The sequence below is a fragment of the Malaya genurostris genome, chromosome 1 (genome assembly GCF_030247185.1).
Source record: "Malaya genurostris strain Urasoe2022 chromosome 1, Malgen_1.1, whole genome shotgun sequence".
Taxonomy (NCBI): domain Eukaryota; kingdom Metazoa; phylum Arthropoda; class Insecta; order Diptera; family Culicidae; genus Malaya; species Malaya genurostris.
This window is the reverse complement of record NC_080570.1, coordinates 72,822,697-72,841,510: the sequence shown is the minus strand read 5'-3', so window position 1 is coordinate 72,841,510 and position 18,814 is coordinate 72,822,697. Positions and strand designations below refer to the sequence as shown.

Below are 18,814 nucleotides of genomic sequence, written 5' to 3'. Positions count from 1 at the left end.
GAGTCGTGAAGATATTAATAGTTTGAACGATCTCTGACGAAAGGTCCAACAAAGCGTTCTAAATAATAAAAAGGCAAACAAAAACACACCTAAAGCATGATGGTTCTACGATCAGAGTGCAATAGAAAACGCTATGATTACCGTAATATTAAACATAATGTGACGGCTGACGACCCGGGCACGCAAGTTGTATCGCGAATATTTGACGAAGTTTTCCTGCGAGATAATGGACGATGAAACTTTTGCGCTGGGAGACTTTAAGCATCTTCCCGTAACTTCCTTTTATGCCACCATGCAACTGAACGGCGTGGAGGAGCATTTCAGGAAAAGGCCAAATTTCCCCAAAAAATTAGATTTAGCAAGTAATATGCAGCTGTGGTCGAGTAAACCAAAGTGCAGCACTTCCAGAACAGTAAACAAGGAAATATACCGTGAAGAATGCCCAAAGAAGCGATTGTTACCATTCTTACACAGTCATAACGCTCTCTCGCTATTTTGGCTTCATTTGGAATCTTGTCACTACACCAAAAATGTTTTGGAATGATATAGACCAAATAGTGTCCATGATGTACCGAAAGAGACGAATCCACCTAACTACCCGTAGTTGTGACCTATCGGTATTGAATTCTCGTGAAAAGAGAACTTTCTTGTATAAACAAAAAACTACAACTATAGAAAAATTTCGAAAATTGTGGGCAAAAGCTCGTATAAACAAAATACTACAAATGTAGAAAAAACGCGTTGAATCCACCTAGCAGTGAGATGATGCCTTTTTTTTATCAATCTGCATGTGTTTTTTGCATGAATATTCTTCGATGTTTAAGTTTTCATGACATATTTTAATGACCGTCGTTTCAAGCGACAATTTGAGATTTTAATCACTCAATACTCTGTAATGTCGAAACTGCAAATAGAATCGAATTTGAATCTAAAAATGTGATAATCGATTAAACATGCCATGATATGTAAGTTCCACTTTAGAGTTTACGGTAACTGAAGGTACTTCCAGAGCCGGTATTCAGGAACCAGCAAAACCCAAACCGATTCGTATGGCCATATGACGAATAAATTACAACATTTTGAGTCCAACTTCGAAGCTTTTCGGGATTGTCATCTTCTATATCGGTTTGAATTTTAAAAATTCATCATCATGTAATTCGAGAATCGGAAGTCATAATTGGATAAAATTCATTAATTTTGTATGGGACTATAAGTTTATTTTAATTTGAATTTTTGTTTCTGAAATTCGATTAGGCTTTTTTGAAAAAACGTTTGAGCTTTGAGAAACGATTTTATATCGGAACCGGAATTCTAAAATCGGTATGGCCGAAGTCAGATAAATTCACCTGAGTAGCTGTATAGTTTACATTTGTTTCAAAATGTTTGAAAATCAGTGTAGACATCTTTGAGAAATCATAGCACGAATTAAATTTTTAGGTGCCTTCTGAATCGAAAACTGAGTACCACTAAAACTGAAAAAAGTTTATTTGGTTATCGACTATCCAAATCTGCAAACCCGATTAACCTGATTAATTTATGTGAAATAGACATTTTTATACCAATCACCCTGTATCGAAACCAAACATAATTCAGGAACTTTGTTTGGGAGCATACGACTTTTCATATGAATCTGAGTTTGTAGAAAATTTCCGAGAAAATTGAGTGAAATTATTTGTCACCCACGCATTTGCTGATCTCGACGAACTGATTCGAATGGCATATGGATGTTATGTTCATCCAGCATTTATTGCTGTAAGTAGTTCAAAACAATATAATTAAAAAAAATTCTGCCATCATCTGGTTTATATATGTCATATTCGAACGATTATGTTGCCAGAAACGAGCCGTGCTGAAATCGGTCCGAGGCTAAATGTTATGAAAAAGAATGCTGTACACAGTCTTTTTGGTACTTAGAAACAATTGTATGTAACAGTATAAAAAATCGCGTTTTCCGTTGCTCCCAAGCATTTCTTTGTCATACAGCGCTCAAAACTTCTACTACTGGAATAGGAGGAAAGGTCGTTTACACAAAAATTTCGATATCTCCGTTGAAAATGGACGGATTTTAACAATCTATGGCTTGTTTGATAGCTATTACCGTGCGGAATCTAAGTCTGAAAATATATTCTGTTTTCAAGGTCAATTGTGACAGATACTGTAAAAAAAACTGAAAATTTTGACATAAAACTTCGTATAACTCAAAAAGTAAACATTCGATCTCAAAACCATTCAATAGCGTTTTGGGTGACGGGGAAACCTTTCATTTGCGACTAATTTGATCAAAATCGGTCCAGTCATCTCTGAGATCTCGACCTCTTAGTTGACAACACACATACACACACACACACACGGACATTTGCTCAGTTCGTCGAGCTGAATCGATTGGTATATGTCGGAAAAATTTTCTAAAGTTTGAGCGAATTCTATACCTATTTTATATATATATATATAAAAAAAAGGTAAAAAAAGAGAATTGTGGACAAAAGCAGCTAAATCGGTTGCAGAGAAGTCTGTAGAATCCCTAATGACTGCGATAAATTAAAAAAAATCGTAGTTTCTTCGTGCAGCCTAATTAACTGGCTCAAATTCACAATTAAATGAATAAAATATGCATATTGGATTGACCGAACACCAAATTTGTTTTATTCCAAATTTAATTTGTCTAGATTTAGTCGCGAACATACCAGTTTTAATTTTTCCGCATCTCTTATTACCATTTTTCATACATTGATTCATCAGCAATAATATTTTTAAGAGGTTTTACTTGAACTTGTTAACTTAAATTGTACTGAAAAAGTTTTATGTTGTACGTAGGGAAAAACGTATTCGCCGTGTGACGCTAATCGAGTCCACATATTACAAATAACAAATCATACAAAAAATGGTTGATTTGAAAAAATCTATCAAAATATGTCACTATGCTCTTCATCAATCATAGAGAGCACTTTCAAGAAAAAAAAAAAGATTTTTATAACGAAATTTTTTTTTATTTAAACTGAAAATTTGTTCCAAAAACTAACTTAATTTTTGGCTGAATGAAGTTGATCATTGAAGAATCATGCTCCATCTCGAAAAGATGTTGGCAGCTTCTACCCAAATTTCAATCAAACTTTCGGAACAAAAAAATCCTATTCTTAAACCGTTCCTTTTGGATTCCATTATGAAAAAACTATTTCGTTATGATACTAACGTAATAATGAACAAACAGATACAGGTATTTCGAACAGTATTTGCATTCATCATCAGTGTCTTATAGTCTTTTTTAAGACGATTTAGATTCATTCCACTTACCGCTCAAAAACCAAACTCTATTCCTAATCCATCTAGTGATGTGATAATGCCTTTCTTTTGCCATTCAAATAGTCTCATTCAAAAACTATTTTTAACCAGGCTAATTTTTGACACAAATTCAGGTAGATTTATTCGGGTTCTTATTCGATAACTTACAAAACCAAAAGTATTAGCGAAAATACATTCGAATTTGATCATAGAATGCGGAAAGAAAAACTGCGACTTGTCGTCTACGTCACTTATACGATTATAACGAAATGCATTGTGAATTGTTCAAATAACCTAATAGTAGCTTTTGAACCCGTCCAAGATTTTCAAAATTGGTTCATTTATTTTTTGGGGAGCAATGAAAAACCCGATGGTGATGAAATTTGGTAATCTCTCCCCAGCAGGCATAAAACCTCATCTTTTGTATCAACGGATTACAATGACCGAACAGATACAGGCATCTACGATATGTCGGTTATATCATTAATATAAAAATATCTCCCGAACCGGAAATGTTCGCCATAACTGGCGTCGTCCTGGTGCCGCCGAGCCATCTTGTTTTCGGTTATGTGGCTGCGCCGCATAAATTGTCCATATATTTCAAATTATTAATGTGATGTATTCGAAATTACTCTTTCGGTGAAATGACCCTTTCGGTGTAAATAACCCATTCGGCGAAATGGCTTTCGACGAAATGATCCGCTCCCTCACATAACCACCCTCTCAGCAGGCCGTTCAATTTTGTTGGTTTTTGAGCGCTTGTTGAACGACATATTGCACGAAATATTCGTTCAATTTGCTGGAATGGTTTGTTGTTTTCTTTTTTGCAAAAATAGTGTGAAAATTAAGTGTTACCTTTACATAGAAAGAAAATTTGTTGTTATTCTACGTGAAGTAGAAGTATTGTGCAGGTGTGTATTGTTAGTTTAAACAAATAAGTGGAAAAAAGTTCAGAAATTCTTCAGTAAAACTAGTTAACAATAAAAATGGCTCCACAATGGACCTCTGTCTGCCGGGTTTGTTGAACGAAAAAAATGGCATTCGGTTCAACGGTCTGTTTCAAAATCGGCAAACGAAGGTCCCGTGTTGGCCTCCCGTTGAACGATTGATTGGACTTTCATTGGACCAATGATCCAACGTATTGGACCAATGAAGGACCACCGTTGAACGTTTTTTTTCTAAGTGGGCAAGGCTACATCGTTTTATGGTTTCATAGAAAAGTGCTGAATTTTATTCAGATGCGACAAAATTTCACATCATCGTTTAAAGTACTAATATAGTTTAAAGGTTATGTTAGTGGATGGCCAATAGATGGATGGTGATCTGATGTCGACTATACCGGTTCCGAAAGTACCTATAGTAGTGAAACTCATTTAGTTTTCTCAGAGATGGCCTAAGTGATTTGCGAACTGTTTCACTTTGTAGATTATACTAGTTTATGCACAAACTTTTTTTTCTCAAAAGCATCCCGGATTGCGAGATAAGCATCCCGGTTCCCGGTTTTTCGAATAGGCCAAAATTGCCTATGTTTAGTTTTTTTAAAATATTTCTTTCAATTCAAGCTTTAAATAGCTATCCCATGCCAACAAAAAGAATATTCTAGAAGGCCCGCTTGTAAAGAATTGAAGTATTTTTCGGATATTGTATATAAATAGGAAGTATTCATTATTGCTACTACATATATAGAAAATCAATATGAATTTTGTAGTCATCCAGCGGTTTTGGTTACACATAACCGGTTTCTTCCGAGCGCACTTGACTGTTTTATATATTTTTTGGTATACATACGGTTGAAAATGAGTCAATAAGGAACAACTCTCCACCCGTAAAACCGAATCCATCTAACAACATACACGATATTCTTTCAGAACCGAATTCTAGCGACACGCAGAACTAATCGGTTAACAATCAATTCCAACAGCCTTAACCAAAATTTAACTCTCCTACCATCGAAAATCTTGAACTGCTCTTTCTCGTCTACATCAATATTAATATCAACAGAGGAGGCGAAAGCCAAGGAATTGCGTTTTTGCCTATCCATTCTCTCATTCAATATACTCAATTTCACCTTCTGTTTCAACAGACTTCGCAGCCGATCCAAAACGTACAGAACCATTGCATAGCTGGTGCTACAATGCTACTGACGCTAAGAATCCTTCCAAGTCGAGACTCGAACATACGACAACTGACTAGTAAGACCAGCGCCCTATGCATTGAACCGCCAACTCACCAACAAAATATGAAGGCTCCTAAGAATTCTTAATTGGTAAAAAAATTCCGATGAGACTTTACCAATAATTTTGCAAGTGTTTTGTATATTTATTCTCAAACTTAACAAAAATCCAATAAAATCATCCTTATTTTTCATTGTGAGCTCTCTTAGAAAGCTCTGATGCTGTAAATTGTTGCTTATACTTGGGCTAGTAATATTTTTCTCGGTTTTGCATTCAAATTTCCGGTTTTTACCCGGAGAAACCAAATTCCCGGTTTTCCCGGTCACTTGTCTCCTTGCCTCCCTGTAAACGTTTTCGTGCGAGAGTATGAGGATTTGCTTGATAGAAGATTTATTATGTTAATAGTTTTAAGAAATACGTTTAAAAATGTCGTCCGCAATTTGTCCGAACGTTCATCTTCTGAACGGACAGCTTCCATTTTTATCTTGTCTGTTACTTCGCCGTTAAAGTTATTTGTTGTTATAACTCTTCAAGATAAAAACGTGATTAATTAACCTAGCAGTGAAATGATACCTTTTTTTATCAATCCGCATGTGTTTTTTGCATGCATATTCTTCGGTGTTTTAGTTCTCATGACATTATTTTAATTATTGTCGTTTTAAACGGCAAATTGAGATTTTAATCACTCATTACCTTGTAATGTCGAAACTGCAAATCGTATCGAATTTCAATTTTAATGTGTGACAATCAATTGAACTTTCCATGAGATGTCGACGTAAGTTCCTCTTTAGAGCTTTTCGTCATTATTTATGGTACTTCCAGAGCCGGTATTTAGGAACTATCATAACCCAAAATGATTCGTATGGACATAAATTCATACTCTCGTCGAAGATCTTTGCGGATTTCCGGATTTTTGTTTTTTGCTCACTAATCCAACGATGGGGGCGGCAAAACTCTTATTTTGCCCCGGCGCCAAATTTCCTCGGTACGCCACTGGGGATGATTGCACTCCGAATCTAACACAATATCGTGATTTTTCTAGGCTACCAATATTTTCTGAAACACCTTGTAATTAACAAACGACAGGTATTAGCGTATTTGCGATTTGCAAAAACGCACAAAATGGTGATTCTAAATACTGAGTATCTCTCATGGAGTAACCAGAAAGTAGGAGGTCTCAAAAAACCCAATCTAAAATTCTCCAATCATCGACAATCTTCAATTGCTCCTTCGCCGACATCAATATCCACATTTATTTGATCTTACTATGAAATCCATAGTTGAGGACAATCAAAAGCAAATTAAATATAGATTCACTGAGCAAATCAATCCATCTTCTAAACCATTCTAAAGTTCTTTAAAAACCCTCAGAGACCAATTTCAGCTCTCAAAGAAAGAAATCAAATACTCCTGGCAACGGTGGATATTGTGAAAGTCGACAATTTGTTTAATGTTGTGAGTTTATTACAACCCAAGTTTATCAAACATCTTCCCAATGTTACTTTGCTTATTCTGAAATTGAATGAAAATCATTATGAGAATTCATTGTACTGTTATTGATAACAACTAAGAAAGTTCTGATGCTTTCTGATTCGTTTAAAATTGATGTCAATCCCTTACAAAAATCCCAAAAGCTCCTACTTTTCACTTGTTGAATAAAACAAATCATGATGCTAAAAATAGTTACTTAGTAATTCGGGCTGTAATGTTTTTTCCGGTTTTGCACTAAAATTCCCGACATTTTCTCGGTGAAATCAAATTCCCTACTTTTTTCGGTTTCCCGATTTTCTCGGTCATAGTCAATGGGCGCTAGTTTATTTTTACTAAATTTTAGTATCTCACCCCACGACAGTAACCTTAACGAGAAACTTAACCTATAAATAGGAACAATCACGATGTCAAAGCTATTTAACGTCTGCATCAAGTACAAACTGTTGTAATTTGTAGTTCCATATTACAGAGACTAAGCTATTTATTCTACACAAACTGTCAGAAAAGCTCTTAAGCCCATAGGAAACTATACAGTTTTATTCACGTATAAAGAATGTAACGATCGGGAACAACATAGAAAATAATGTCTAGCTGTTGCCAGCGAAACCACAAATACTGTGTCCGAGATGTAGATAGTAATTTGGGAATTTAGTCTATAACCTGTACATGAATATGATGAGTGGTACTGGATGACTAAACCGGCGGCCAGACCTGGATAATAATATTATACGGCAACTGGAAGAGCAAAGGTGACAATTTTTTCCGAACACATTTAGCCATTGAAATTTTGACCTTTTTTTTTTCACAAGCAGCATAATTGTACAGTTGTCAGCAGTTGGTCGAAGAGAAGAATGCAGAAAATGCGAGGATGCTGCAACACCGCACTAGAGTGAACGAGGAACGATACAGACAGGCACGGAACAGACAGAAATTCTATGAGAAGGTGAACCGCTCACGTAGAGGCTTCACGCCACAGGCCGAAATGTGCAGAGATACCAGTGGTAACCTTATCACGAACGAACGTGAGGTGATCGACTGGTGGAAGCAGTACTATGACGAGCATCTGAATGGCGAAGCACAGGATACAGAGAACGACACAGGAATCAATCTGGGTGCACGCTCAGCCGATGACAGATTCCCAGCACCTGATCTGACGGAGATAAGTGAGGAGATCGGCAAGCTAAGGAACAACAAAGCCGCGGGCAATGACCAGTTACCATGCGAGCTGCTCAAACATGGAGGAGAGGCACTGGCTAGAGCGCTGCACTGGATGATTTCTAAGATTTGGGAGGAGGAGATTCTACCGCATGAATGGATGGATGGTATGTCCCGTCTAAAAGAAGGGCGATAAGCTAGATTGTTGCAATTACCGCGCAATCACATTGCTGAACGCCGCCTACAAGGTACTCTCCCAAATCCTTTGCCGTCGTCTATCACCAATAGCTAAGGAATTCGTAGGGCCGTACCAAGCGGGATTTACTGGAGCCTGCACCACTACGGATCACATATTCGCGATAAGACAAGTACTCCAGAAGTGTCGTGAATACAACTTACCCACGATCAAAAACAGCTATGGCAGATAAAGCACGAATACGGTTTCCCGGATAAACTGACGCGATTGGTCAAAGCAACGATGGATAGAGTGATGTGCTACGTCCGAGTATCTGGGACGCTCTCGAGTCCCTTCGAATCTCAGAGAGGGCTACGTCAAGGCGATGGACTTTCTTGTATCTTGTTCAATATTGCCCTGGGAGGTGTGATTCGAAGAGCGAGGATCGACACGAGTGGCACGATCTTCCGAAAGTCCGTACAACTTTTTGGCTTCGCTGATGATATTGATATTGTGACACGTAACCTTGAGAAGATGACGGAAACCTACATCGGACTGAAAGCTGAAGCTAGGCGTATCGGACTGGCCATAAATGCGTCGAAAATAAAATAAATGAGAGGAAGAGGCTCTAGAGATAAAAACACTACGCCTCCCACCACGAATATTGATAGACGGTGACGATATCGAGGTGGTTGACGAGTTCGTGTATTTGGGCTCACTGGTGACCGCCGATAATGACACCAGCAGAGAAATATAGAGACGTATTTTGGCAGGGAATCGTGCGTACTTTGGACTCAGAAAAACCCTCCAATCGAGGAAAGTACGCAACCGCACCAAATTGACCATCTACAAAACGCTCATTAGACCGGTTGTTCTCTATGACCACGAGACCTGGACTATGCTACGATGGGCTGGGCATGTCATAAGGATGTCGGACGACAGCCCAGTGAAAATGGTTCTTGAATCTAATCCGACTGGTACAAGAAGAAGAGGAGCGCAGCGAGCGAGGTGGGTCGATCAAGTGGAGGGTGATCTCAGAAGCATCCGTGCCTTTAGTGGATGGCCACGAGCAGCCATGGACCGAGTTTTGTGGAGACGTATGCTTGATACAGCAAAGGACACCCCAGGCCTATAGCTGTTAGGTAAGGTAAGTATAATTGTACAGTTATATTTTGATCGGATTTACCACCCTGCCGTTATATTTTTTATAACATTAAGTGTATACCACGAACAACGTCGAGGTGGTACCCAAGGTCATGAACCCTCCCAAACCGGTGGTGGAATGGAAAACTGGAGTTTTGAGAAAACTAATTTTCGGGCCTGGGTATGAAGGAGGGAATCACGGAATGCTAGTCAACTTGATATGTTGAAATAAAATATTGTTCAGCAGCAGGATTATAGTCAAGAGCCTTTGTTGTGATCAGGATTGATTTCTTCAATTGTTCTTTGATTTCTTCTCTAGATGAGGCAATCGCAGGAAGTCTCACGATTACAAAACAGGTTACATTTCTGTATAAAATGTTCAAAACGACGTATGTAACATTGAGAGATTCTCTTTGCTTACTTTCTCTTTCGATTATTGCGAAATATTTCTGCTTTTTTCGGTAATTTCTCCAGAGCAGATTAAAAGATGATAGCTTTAGTTATTATAATTGGTAAATAATTAGAGAGAAGGATTGCTAAGAGTGTCGTAATAATTTTTTATGCGAATATGGGCAGTTTTGATAGATTTAGTGGTTTCGATTGTCACATGAAAACTAATATTTGGTGTGAGGCGGGACCATCATCATCAAAAGTTTGTGTTTTAGAAGAACTTTACTTGTTTATTCAATATGAAATAGATGCAAGACAATATGAAAATATTTACTCTGCAAATTTTACAAATAAATTACTAATAAAACGAGTTAAAACATGATCCCTTATTATAGAACATAGGGGGAAAGGTAACTCAAATAACATCAATATCTATTATCAACGATGCGAAATTTTAATCTTAATCCAAAATGCTCAGCTTGTACGGAATAAACGTTATAACGTGCCATTCTTGTCACGCACCCTTACAAAATGAACAAGAAATTTAGCTGATAAAATGAATTCAAGTGGTTATACGGTTTATACGATTACAATTAAAGTAACTGAAATCACATTTCGTATATATCAATGAATCAACAGTGATTCAGTAATAGCCGTTCAACCGAGAAGGTTGTGTATAGAAGCGTACAGTTTAATAACGCTGGTTGGTTTACACGCGTTAAATACGACAACGGTTGAACTACAGGTAGAGACCTGTTGGCAGCAGCCGTTAAAACGTATAGTCGTGCTGCATAAGAGAGCCCTAGTGCTGGGCCAAGCTGGTGAAGGAAACAACAAAGGGCGTTTCCCAAACTCTACCCAGGCCGCAATATACAGCCACAAGTGCTGAGCAGAAGAGTGCAAAGGCACATCGAAGAGGAAGAGTGCAAAGGCACATAGAAGCAGGAGAGTGCAAAGGCACACCGGTGCGAAGGCACTTCGGTGCAGAAGCATATCGGTGCGGAGCACTAGGAAGAAGGAGACAAGACAACTCGGTCTTTCCACTGCCATACAACACGCAGGTATACACCGGTGACCTGCGCTGGTTACAGCTGGCGAAGACGAAAGCAAATCGGAATTCGAGTGGTGCTGGATGTCAGGTAGCAGTAGCATCACATCCAACAATCAGCATCCAACAAGAACATCTAGAGCAACGAGGATCTACACGGCAGTGCAACGGAGATAGACAACAATTTCAAGGTAGAAGTTTTTTCTTTTCCTTTTGATTGAGTACTGTGTAGTGTTGGTTTCAAATTTTATTTTAAAGTTTAGTTAAAAATTTTAATGTAATGGATGAATCCATGGACGTAAATCCTAGCATGAATCCGATACCCCCACGAACGAAAAAATATCAGGAGAGCTCTTCTGGGCCTTGGATAGTCTTTTTTAGACGTATATCAAAGCCATTAAACATTTTTCAAATTAATAAAGGTTTGACATCACGATACTCTTCAATCAAAGAGATCATAAAAGTAAATAACGATAAAATTCGTGTTGTGGTAAATAATTTGAAACACGCGAATGATATTGTCTCTTCGGAACATTTCAATAAAGAGTATAAAGTTTACATACCCTCCAAAGATGTCGAAATTGACGGTGTTGTTACCGAAGCGAGTCTTTCGGTAGATGATTTACTCAAGCATGGTGTTGGTCGTTTCAAGAACTCTATGCTTGAGGGTGTGAAAATACTGGAGTGCAAACAACTGTACTCAGTAGTTCATGAAGAGGAAAAAAAAGTTTATCGCCCATCAGACTCGTTTCGAGTGACATTTGCCGGGTCTGCGTTGCCGTCCCATGTCTATGTCGATAAAATTCGCCTCCCTGTTCGGCTTTTTGTTCCAAATGTAATGAATTGTACGAACTGCAAAAAATTCGGCCACACAGCTACTTACTGTAGTAATAAACCAAAATGTATTAAGTGTGAAGGGCCTCATAAAGATAATGATTGCAACAAGGAAATTGAAAAATGTATTTATTGTGGGAATAGTCCTCATGATGATATTTCAGTATGCACTGCATTTAAAGTGCACAAAGACAAAATTAAGCTTTCTTTAAAAGCACGGTCTAAGCGCACATATGCAGAAATGCTTAAAACGGTCATTGATGTCCCCCCTTTGGAAACCGAAAACGGGTTTTCAAATCTAGAGGAACCAGAGGACTCTGACTCTGACGAAAATAGTGAAGGTAATTCGTTTATCACTACCCAAGGGTCAGTTAAGAGAAAGAAGTCTTCCTCCAAATTACCAAAAAAGACACCTAAAATTTCATCTTCAAAAAAAGATCCCCGTGTTAAACAAAAAAAGTCAAAACCAAAGACTGTGCCTCCTGGTTTGTCAAATTCACAAACCAATCCAGGATCTAGTACAGAAAAAGATAATAATCCAGTGGGCTCCATTTCACAGCCACCAACAGGATTACTGAAGTTTTCGGAAATTGTTGAATGGATTTTCTCAGCATTCAATATATCTGAACCCTTAAAGACCCTCATAATGGCATTCCTTCCAATAGCTAGAACCTTTTTGAAGCAGTTATCAGCTCAATGGCCAATTGTCTCAGGTTTTGTATCTTTTGATGGATAATTTATCACCCGTCGCAAATGATACAATCACTGTCCTGCAGTGGAATTGTCGAAGCATCATGCCAAAACTTGATTCATTTAAAATATTATTGCATAGTCAAAAATGTGATGTATTTGCTTTATGCGAAACATGGCTTACTTCAAACATAGCTTTAAATTTTAATGATTTTAACATTATACGTCTCGATAGAGACTCTCCGTATGGTGGAGTGCTTTTGGGAATTAAGAAATGCTATTCCTTTTATAGATTAAACATCCCTTCAACTTCTAGTATAGAAGTTGTTGCTTGCCAAATAAACATTAAAGGCAAAGATATTTGCATAGCTTCGGTTTATATTCCTCCAAAAGCACAAGTTGGACAGCAACAGCTTAATGAAATGGTTGAAGCCCTTCCTGCACCACGATTGATTCTGGGGGATTTAAATTCGCACGGTATTATGTGGGGTTCCGTTTACAATGATAGCAGATCATCTTTAATACAAAACATTTGTGACAATTTTAGCATGACGGTATTAAATATGGGTAGCATGACACGGATCCCAAGACCTCCGGCACGCCCAAGTGCATTAGATCTATCTCTTTGCTCAACATCAATTCGACTAGATTGCACCTGGAAAATACTGCCTGATTTACACGGTAGCGATCATTTACCAATCATCATCTCAATTAGCAGTAGCAATTGCATTGCTACTTCCGCTAGTATTCCATATGATTTGACAAAAAATATCGACTGGATTAAATACCAAAGTAGTATCTCTAGTATTTTGAATTCAATGGAAGAGCTCCCTCCACATGAAGAATATGACTTCCTCATTTGTTCGATTCTGGAGGCAGCAGAACAATCCCAAACTAAACGCTTTCCTGGGCCAACGACTAACAGAAGGCCTCCCAACCCCTGGTGGGACAAAAAGTGTTCAGAGGCTAAACTCGCAAAACAAAATGCTTGCAAGACGTTTCTAAAACGGGGAGGAGGAACTCCTCAGAATTTTGAAAAACTTATGGTTTTAGAAACCAAGTACAAGAGCATACTTCGAGCCAAAAAATGTAGCTATTGGAGACATTTTGTCGAAGGTTTGTCAAGAGATACCTCAATGAGCACTCTTTGGAACACGGCCAGACGAATGAGGAATCGTAACGTGGGCAATGAGAGTGATGAATACTCGAATCGATGGATATTTGACTTTGCTAGGAAAGTTTGCCCAGATTCTGTTCCTACGCAGAGCATTATACGGGAATCTCCTCCAAATAATGGTTTTATTAATAACCCATTTTCAATGATGGAATTTTCTATAGCACTCTTGTCTTGTAACAATAACGCTCCAGGGTTGGACAGAATTAAATTCAACTTGGTGAAGAATCTGCCCAACCTCGCAAAAAGACGTTTGTTGGAATTGTTCAACAAGTTTCTTGAGCAAAATATTGTTCCACCTGACTGGAGACAAGTGAAAGTTATCGCCATTCAAAAACCGGGGAAACCAGCTTCCAATCACAACTCATATAGACCCATTGCGATGTTGTCCTGCATCAGAAAATTGTTCGAAAAAATTATTCTACGACGTCTCGACACTTGGGTCGAGACGAACGGTTTGTTGTCAGTTTGACTTCCGTAGAAATAAAGGGACGAATGATTGCCTTGCATTACTTTCGTCTGACATCCAAATTGCCTTCGCTCAAAAGCAACAAATGGCATCTGTATTTTTAGACATTAAAGGAGCATTTGATTCAGTTTCCATTGATGTTCTTTCAGACAAGCTTCACCAAAATGGACTCCCAGCGGTTATAAATAATTATTTGCACAACCTTTTGTCAGAGAAACACATGCATTTTTCACATGGCGATTTGGCAACACTCAGAAATAGTTACATGGGTCTCCCGCAAGGCTCATGCCTCAGTCCACTCCTCTATAATTTTTACGTAAATGACATTGACAGCTGTCTAGTAACCCCATGTACACTAAGACAATTGGCAGATGATGGCGTGGTTTCAGTTACTGGACCCAAAGCTATTGATCTGCATAAACCATTGCAAGATACCTTAGATAACTTGTCCGATTGGGCTGTTCATCTTGGTATCGAATTCTCTGCGGAGAAAACAGAGCTGGTCGTCTTTTCAAGAAAGCATGATCCCGCGCAGCTTCAGCTTCATATGATGGGAAGAATGATCCAACAGGTTTTGACTTTCAAATACCTTGGGGTGTGGTTTGATTCCAAATGCACGTGGGGAGGACACATTAGGTTTCTGATAACAAAATGCCAACAAAGAGTAAATTTTCTTCGAACAATAACAGGATCTTGGTGGGGTGCTCATCCGGAAGATCTAATAAAATTGTATCAGACAACGATACTTTCAGTGATGGAATATGGATGCGTTTGCTTTCGTTCCGCTGCAAACTCTCATATTATCAAATTGGAGCGAATTCAGTATCGTTGTTTGCGAATTGCTTTAGGGTGCATGCATTCGACACATACAATGAGTCTTGAAGTTCTGGCGGGAGTTCTTCCATTAAAAGATCGATTTTGGGAGCTTTCATCACGCCTGCTAAAAAGATGTGAGGTGCTGAATCCCATGGTAATTAATAATTTCGAACGACTAGTCGAGCTTCGATCTCAAACAAAATTCATGACAGTATATTTTAACCATATGTCACAGGAAATCAACCCTTCAAGATATATTCCTATCCGTGTCAGCCTCCTAAATGTCCCTGACTCAACTTTATTTTTCGATACATCCATGCAGCGCGAAGTGCGTGGAATCCCGGATCATCTACGTTCGACGGAAATCCCAAAAATATTTTCAAGTAAGTTCAGGCATATTGACTCTGAGAAAATGTTTTACACGGACGGATCGCGAATTGAAGAAGCGACAGGGTTTGGTATGTTCAACAATAATGTTTCGGCCTCATTTAGGCTTCAAGAACCTGCATCTGTTTATATAGCAGAGCTAGCAGCAGTTCATTATAGTTTGAGTGTAATCGTCACATTAATTCCAAACCATTATTTCCTCTTCACAGATAGTCTGAGTGCAATTGAAGCCATTCGCTCAAACATGACTGGCAAGACTGAACCGTTTTTCCTGGGCAAAATAAAACAGTGCCTGAACGACATATTGAACAATAATTATCTAATCACTATAGTCTGGGTCCCGGCTCATTGCTCCATTCCTGGCAATGAAAGAGCCGATATTTTAGCCAAACGTGGTGCTATTGAGGGTGAAATTTATGAGAGACCAATTGCTTTCAACGAATTCTATAGCTCGTCTCGCCAAAGAACACTTGCCAGCTGGCAAGCTTCTTGGGATAAAGATGATCTGGGTCGGTGGATGCACTCAATTATTCCGAAAATATCGACAAAGGCATGGTTCAGGGGACTGGATGTGAGTAGAGATTTCATTCGTGTGATGTCCAGACTCATGTCCAATCACTACACGTTAGATGCACATCTCCTTCGAATTGGGCTCTCCGAGACTAATCATTGTGCTTGTGGCGAAGGTTATCGAGATATTGATCATGTCGTTTGGACATGCGTGGAGTATCGTGATGTCAGATCTCAACTAATAAATTCTTTGCGTACCCAAGGTAGACTATCCAATATCCCAGTTCGAGACATTCTTGCTTGTCGTGACCTTTCATACATGAAACTTATTTATCATTTCATAAAGAAAACTGGAGTTTCAATTTAATAAAGGCCCCTTTCAAGACTTAGTTCTGATCCCAGCTGCGTCCATGAGTTCAACCAATAGCTAAATTAGAATAAAAATAATGTAATGATACAAACAAACTCGAAACAGTTTATGAAATTATTAACAAAATGTCTGAAAATAACAGCTTATTTTATAATTTATAGAAGTTAATCGTTTGGTTCAAATAATATTTCCGAGTAGATTTCATAATTAATGACGAGTTACCTCAGATGATATTTAAGTAATAAGAGAATATGTTTTAATAAATGCAAAACGTTGTGACTATGTTAGAATTAAATTAGGATAAGAATATTATGTAAAAGTGATGCTACGGCGAAGAAAAACTTATGTAAACTGCCTTAAGAAATAAACGTATTTATGAAAAAAAAAATGAATCAACAGTAGATACTCGTTAAATAAAATTCATCATTTTGTGCGAATGATGTTGCAGTGACAAGCACTTTTATAGGAACCTAAAATTCCTAAAACAAAATCAAACAAAATATTAACTGATTACATGACTGCTGCACGATATCTTATTTATCCCATATGGCTGTCAAAATTGGACGTTTAAGACGTTTACGTAATAAAATACAGCTATCTGAACGCCAAATCACAACAAATCCATACTGTGATGGTTCTACAATTTTTTTTTCAACAGCAAAGCTCCGTAAAGTCTTCGTCTAATCAACGTTATTTGTGTTCTCTGCGATACTATAGAGAACAACACAAGCGAACGAACGAAAAGCACGCAAAGGAAGAAAAATGTTTCATCTTTACTTTGCTTGCGCTATGGATGCCGAGTAGGTATTTGAACATTCTTTGGAAACCAACACTCATCTCATCATCGCACGGTTTCGGTCCACTTGTAAGACCGAGTTCGGCAGAGCATACGACAGAACAGTAGTTTGTTTCTCGTTCGCATATAGCAGCCACCACTGTTGCTACTGTTGGTAGGTATACTGCTTGGAAAATGGACCTGCGCCGTAACTTACCTCGTTCACTGTCGTCGTCGAGTAGGAAGCAGGCCTAGGTTGTGAAGATTCTTCCAGCAGAAATTCATCCTCACATGCCAGATTTGGTTCGTTGATGCTGATGTCTAGATGAAGGTCTTTCTCCTGTTTAATACGAATTTGAGGAGAGTTGTGTGACCGCTGACGAATGCGGTCATCATTCTCCCTACACTGTTCCCGATAAGTAAAGAAGTCGTCAATTTTGTCAACGCAACCCCGACAAATCGAGGCGTTCTGATCGTCCCCCTCGTTGATGATCTGCGTGTGTGCGGTAAAAAGATAAGAGAGGGAAGAGTGAAGTATTGGCTTTTACTTTTTTTCTGCTCGTACATCCGCTCGAAATCGGATCGATATTTTCGATGGCGTCTTGCACCTTACCTGCACTGTCGTACATTCGAAGATCTTTTTGAGAAGTAATTTGTTAGATTCATCTGATGAACCATCTGGAAAGATCAAACTCAGTTCTTGCTGGTCTTCCAAACAACACAATCGACAAATTTTTTCATCCAACTGGCCGTGCACTGCAACATTTTCTTCACTGGTTTGTACAGTATCCATTTTGCAGTCTTGATCGTTCAGAATTTCGCACTACACACAGTACCTATCTACGGTGGTACGTGAACAGAAACCGAAGTAGAAACACACACGGAAACACCATCAGCTAAAATGCCCGAAAGCAAAAACTACCACAAACAAGTAGGATCTGCAACGCCCAATGGATCCTTTTTCCGAAGAACTTTGCGTTTGCTTGCGTGCGCTCTACTGTACAGGGACTGAATAATAGTCCATTCACCACGACACTAGGCAGGACAATAAAGTCGAACAGCTACAGCAATGACAAGAGCACTCGTTGCTTTGTACCTGCTGAGCATGTATATACTATACATCAAGTTGAAGAACAGAGCAGACTGGCGTTCAATATCCTGAACCACACTATGAAACTTCAACTACAATTTGTATATTATTTTTGATGGCCACTCTAGGATATAACCACACAATTCCTACCAGAAACAACGATATGGTATAAAATTCGCACTGTGAAACAAACTTGAACACGATTGATCAATGTTTTTACTGCAATTTTGAACATTTTTCATCAGCTTTCGTAAATTTTTGTTTGTACGCCACACGACAGTGACTTGAGAGAGAAAATGGCTTGCCTGTCGTGAAACAAATTTTCGTCTCTGCTGCTTGTCATTCGTCGCTCTCTCACAAAAACTTGAAATAAACAAACAGATGTCAGATATTGCTGCCAAAAAAAACATAGCTATTTCGGTTATAAACTACTTCTCGTACACTGTGATGGTTTTGTCGAATGAAAATGTAGAAAATCGAAAACTTAAAGCATTTTTTTTAAACATTTGAACAAACATTTTTTAAAAAAACGCGTGTTTTGCTTCAATGATTTTTGCAACAAACTGTGCCGGTTTCTCACAAGAGTAATCAGTGACACGTGAGAGAATTGATGGAGAGATTATGAGAAGTGAGCTAAGCAAACCGGTTGAACGTCATTAGACGTCCCACAACGTTGTTCTATATTTTATTTGGACAGTATACTTTCACAACTCCGACTACAAAACGCTGTCACTATTTTTGAAAGCGAAGCTTACACGAAACAATATTATTGTCAATACAAGGAGTATTGACAATACTTTGGATCGTGTAATGGAAACTTCATTGGATTGACGAAAATATTGTC

General features: G+C 38.3%; 1 protein-coding gene across 1 annotated transcript in view; it reads right to left on the bottom strand.

The window, feature by feature from the left end:
* LOC131440455 (uncharacterized) overlaps nt 1-18,269 on the bottom strand; it is a 31,723-nt gene extending 13,454 nt beyond the window's left edge. The window contains exons 1-2 of the mRNA XM_058611743.1: nt 17,494-18,269; nt 17,098-17,373 (exon numbers count right to left, since the gene is read on the bottom strand). Of these exons, the coding sequence (XP_058467726.1) occupies nt 17,098-17,373; nt 17,494-17,673 (456 nt within the window). The 5' untranslated portion in view covers nt 17,674-18,269. The remainder of the gene's footprint in view (nt 1-17,097; nt 17,374-17,493) is intronic.
* Between the last annotated feature and the right edge of the window lie 545 nt (nt 18,270-18,814).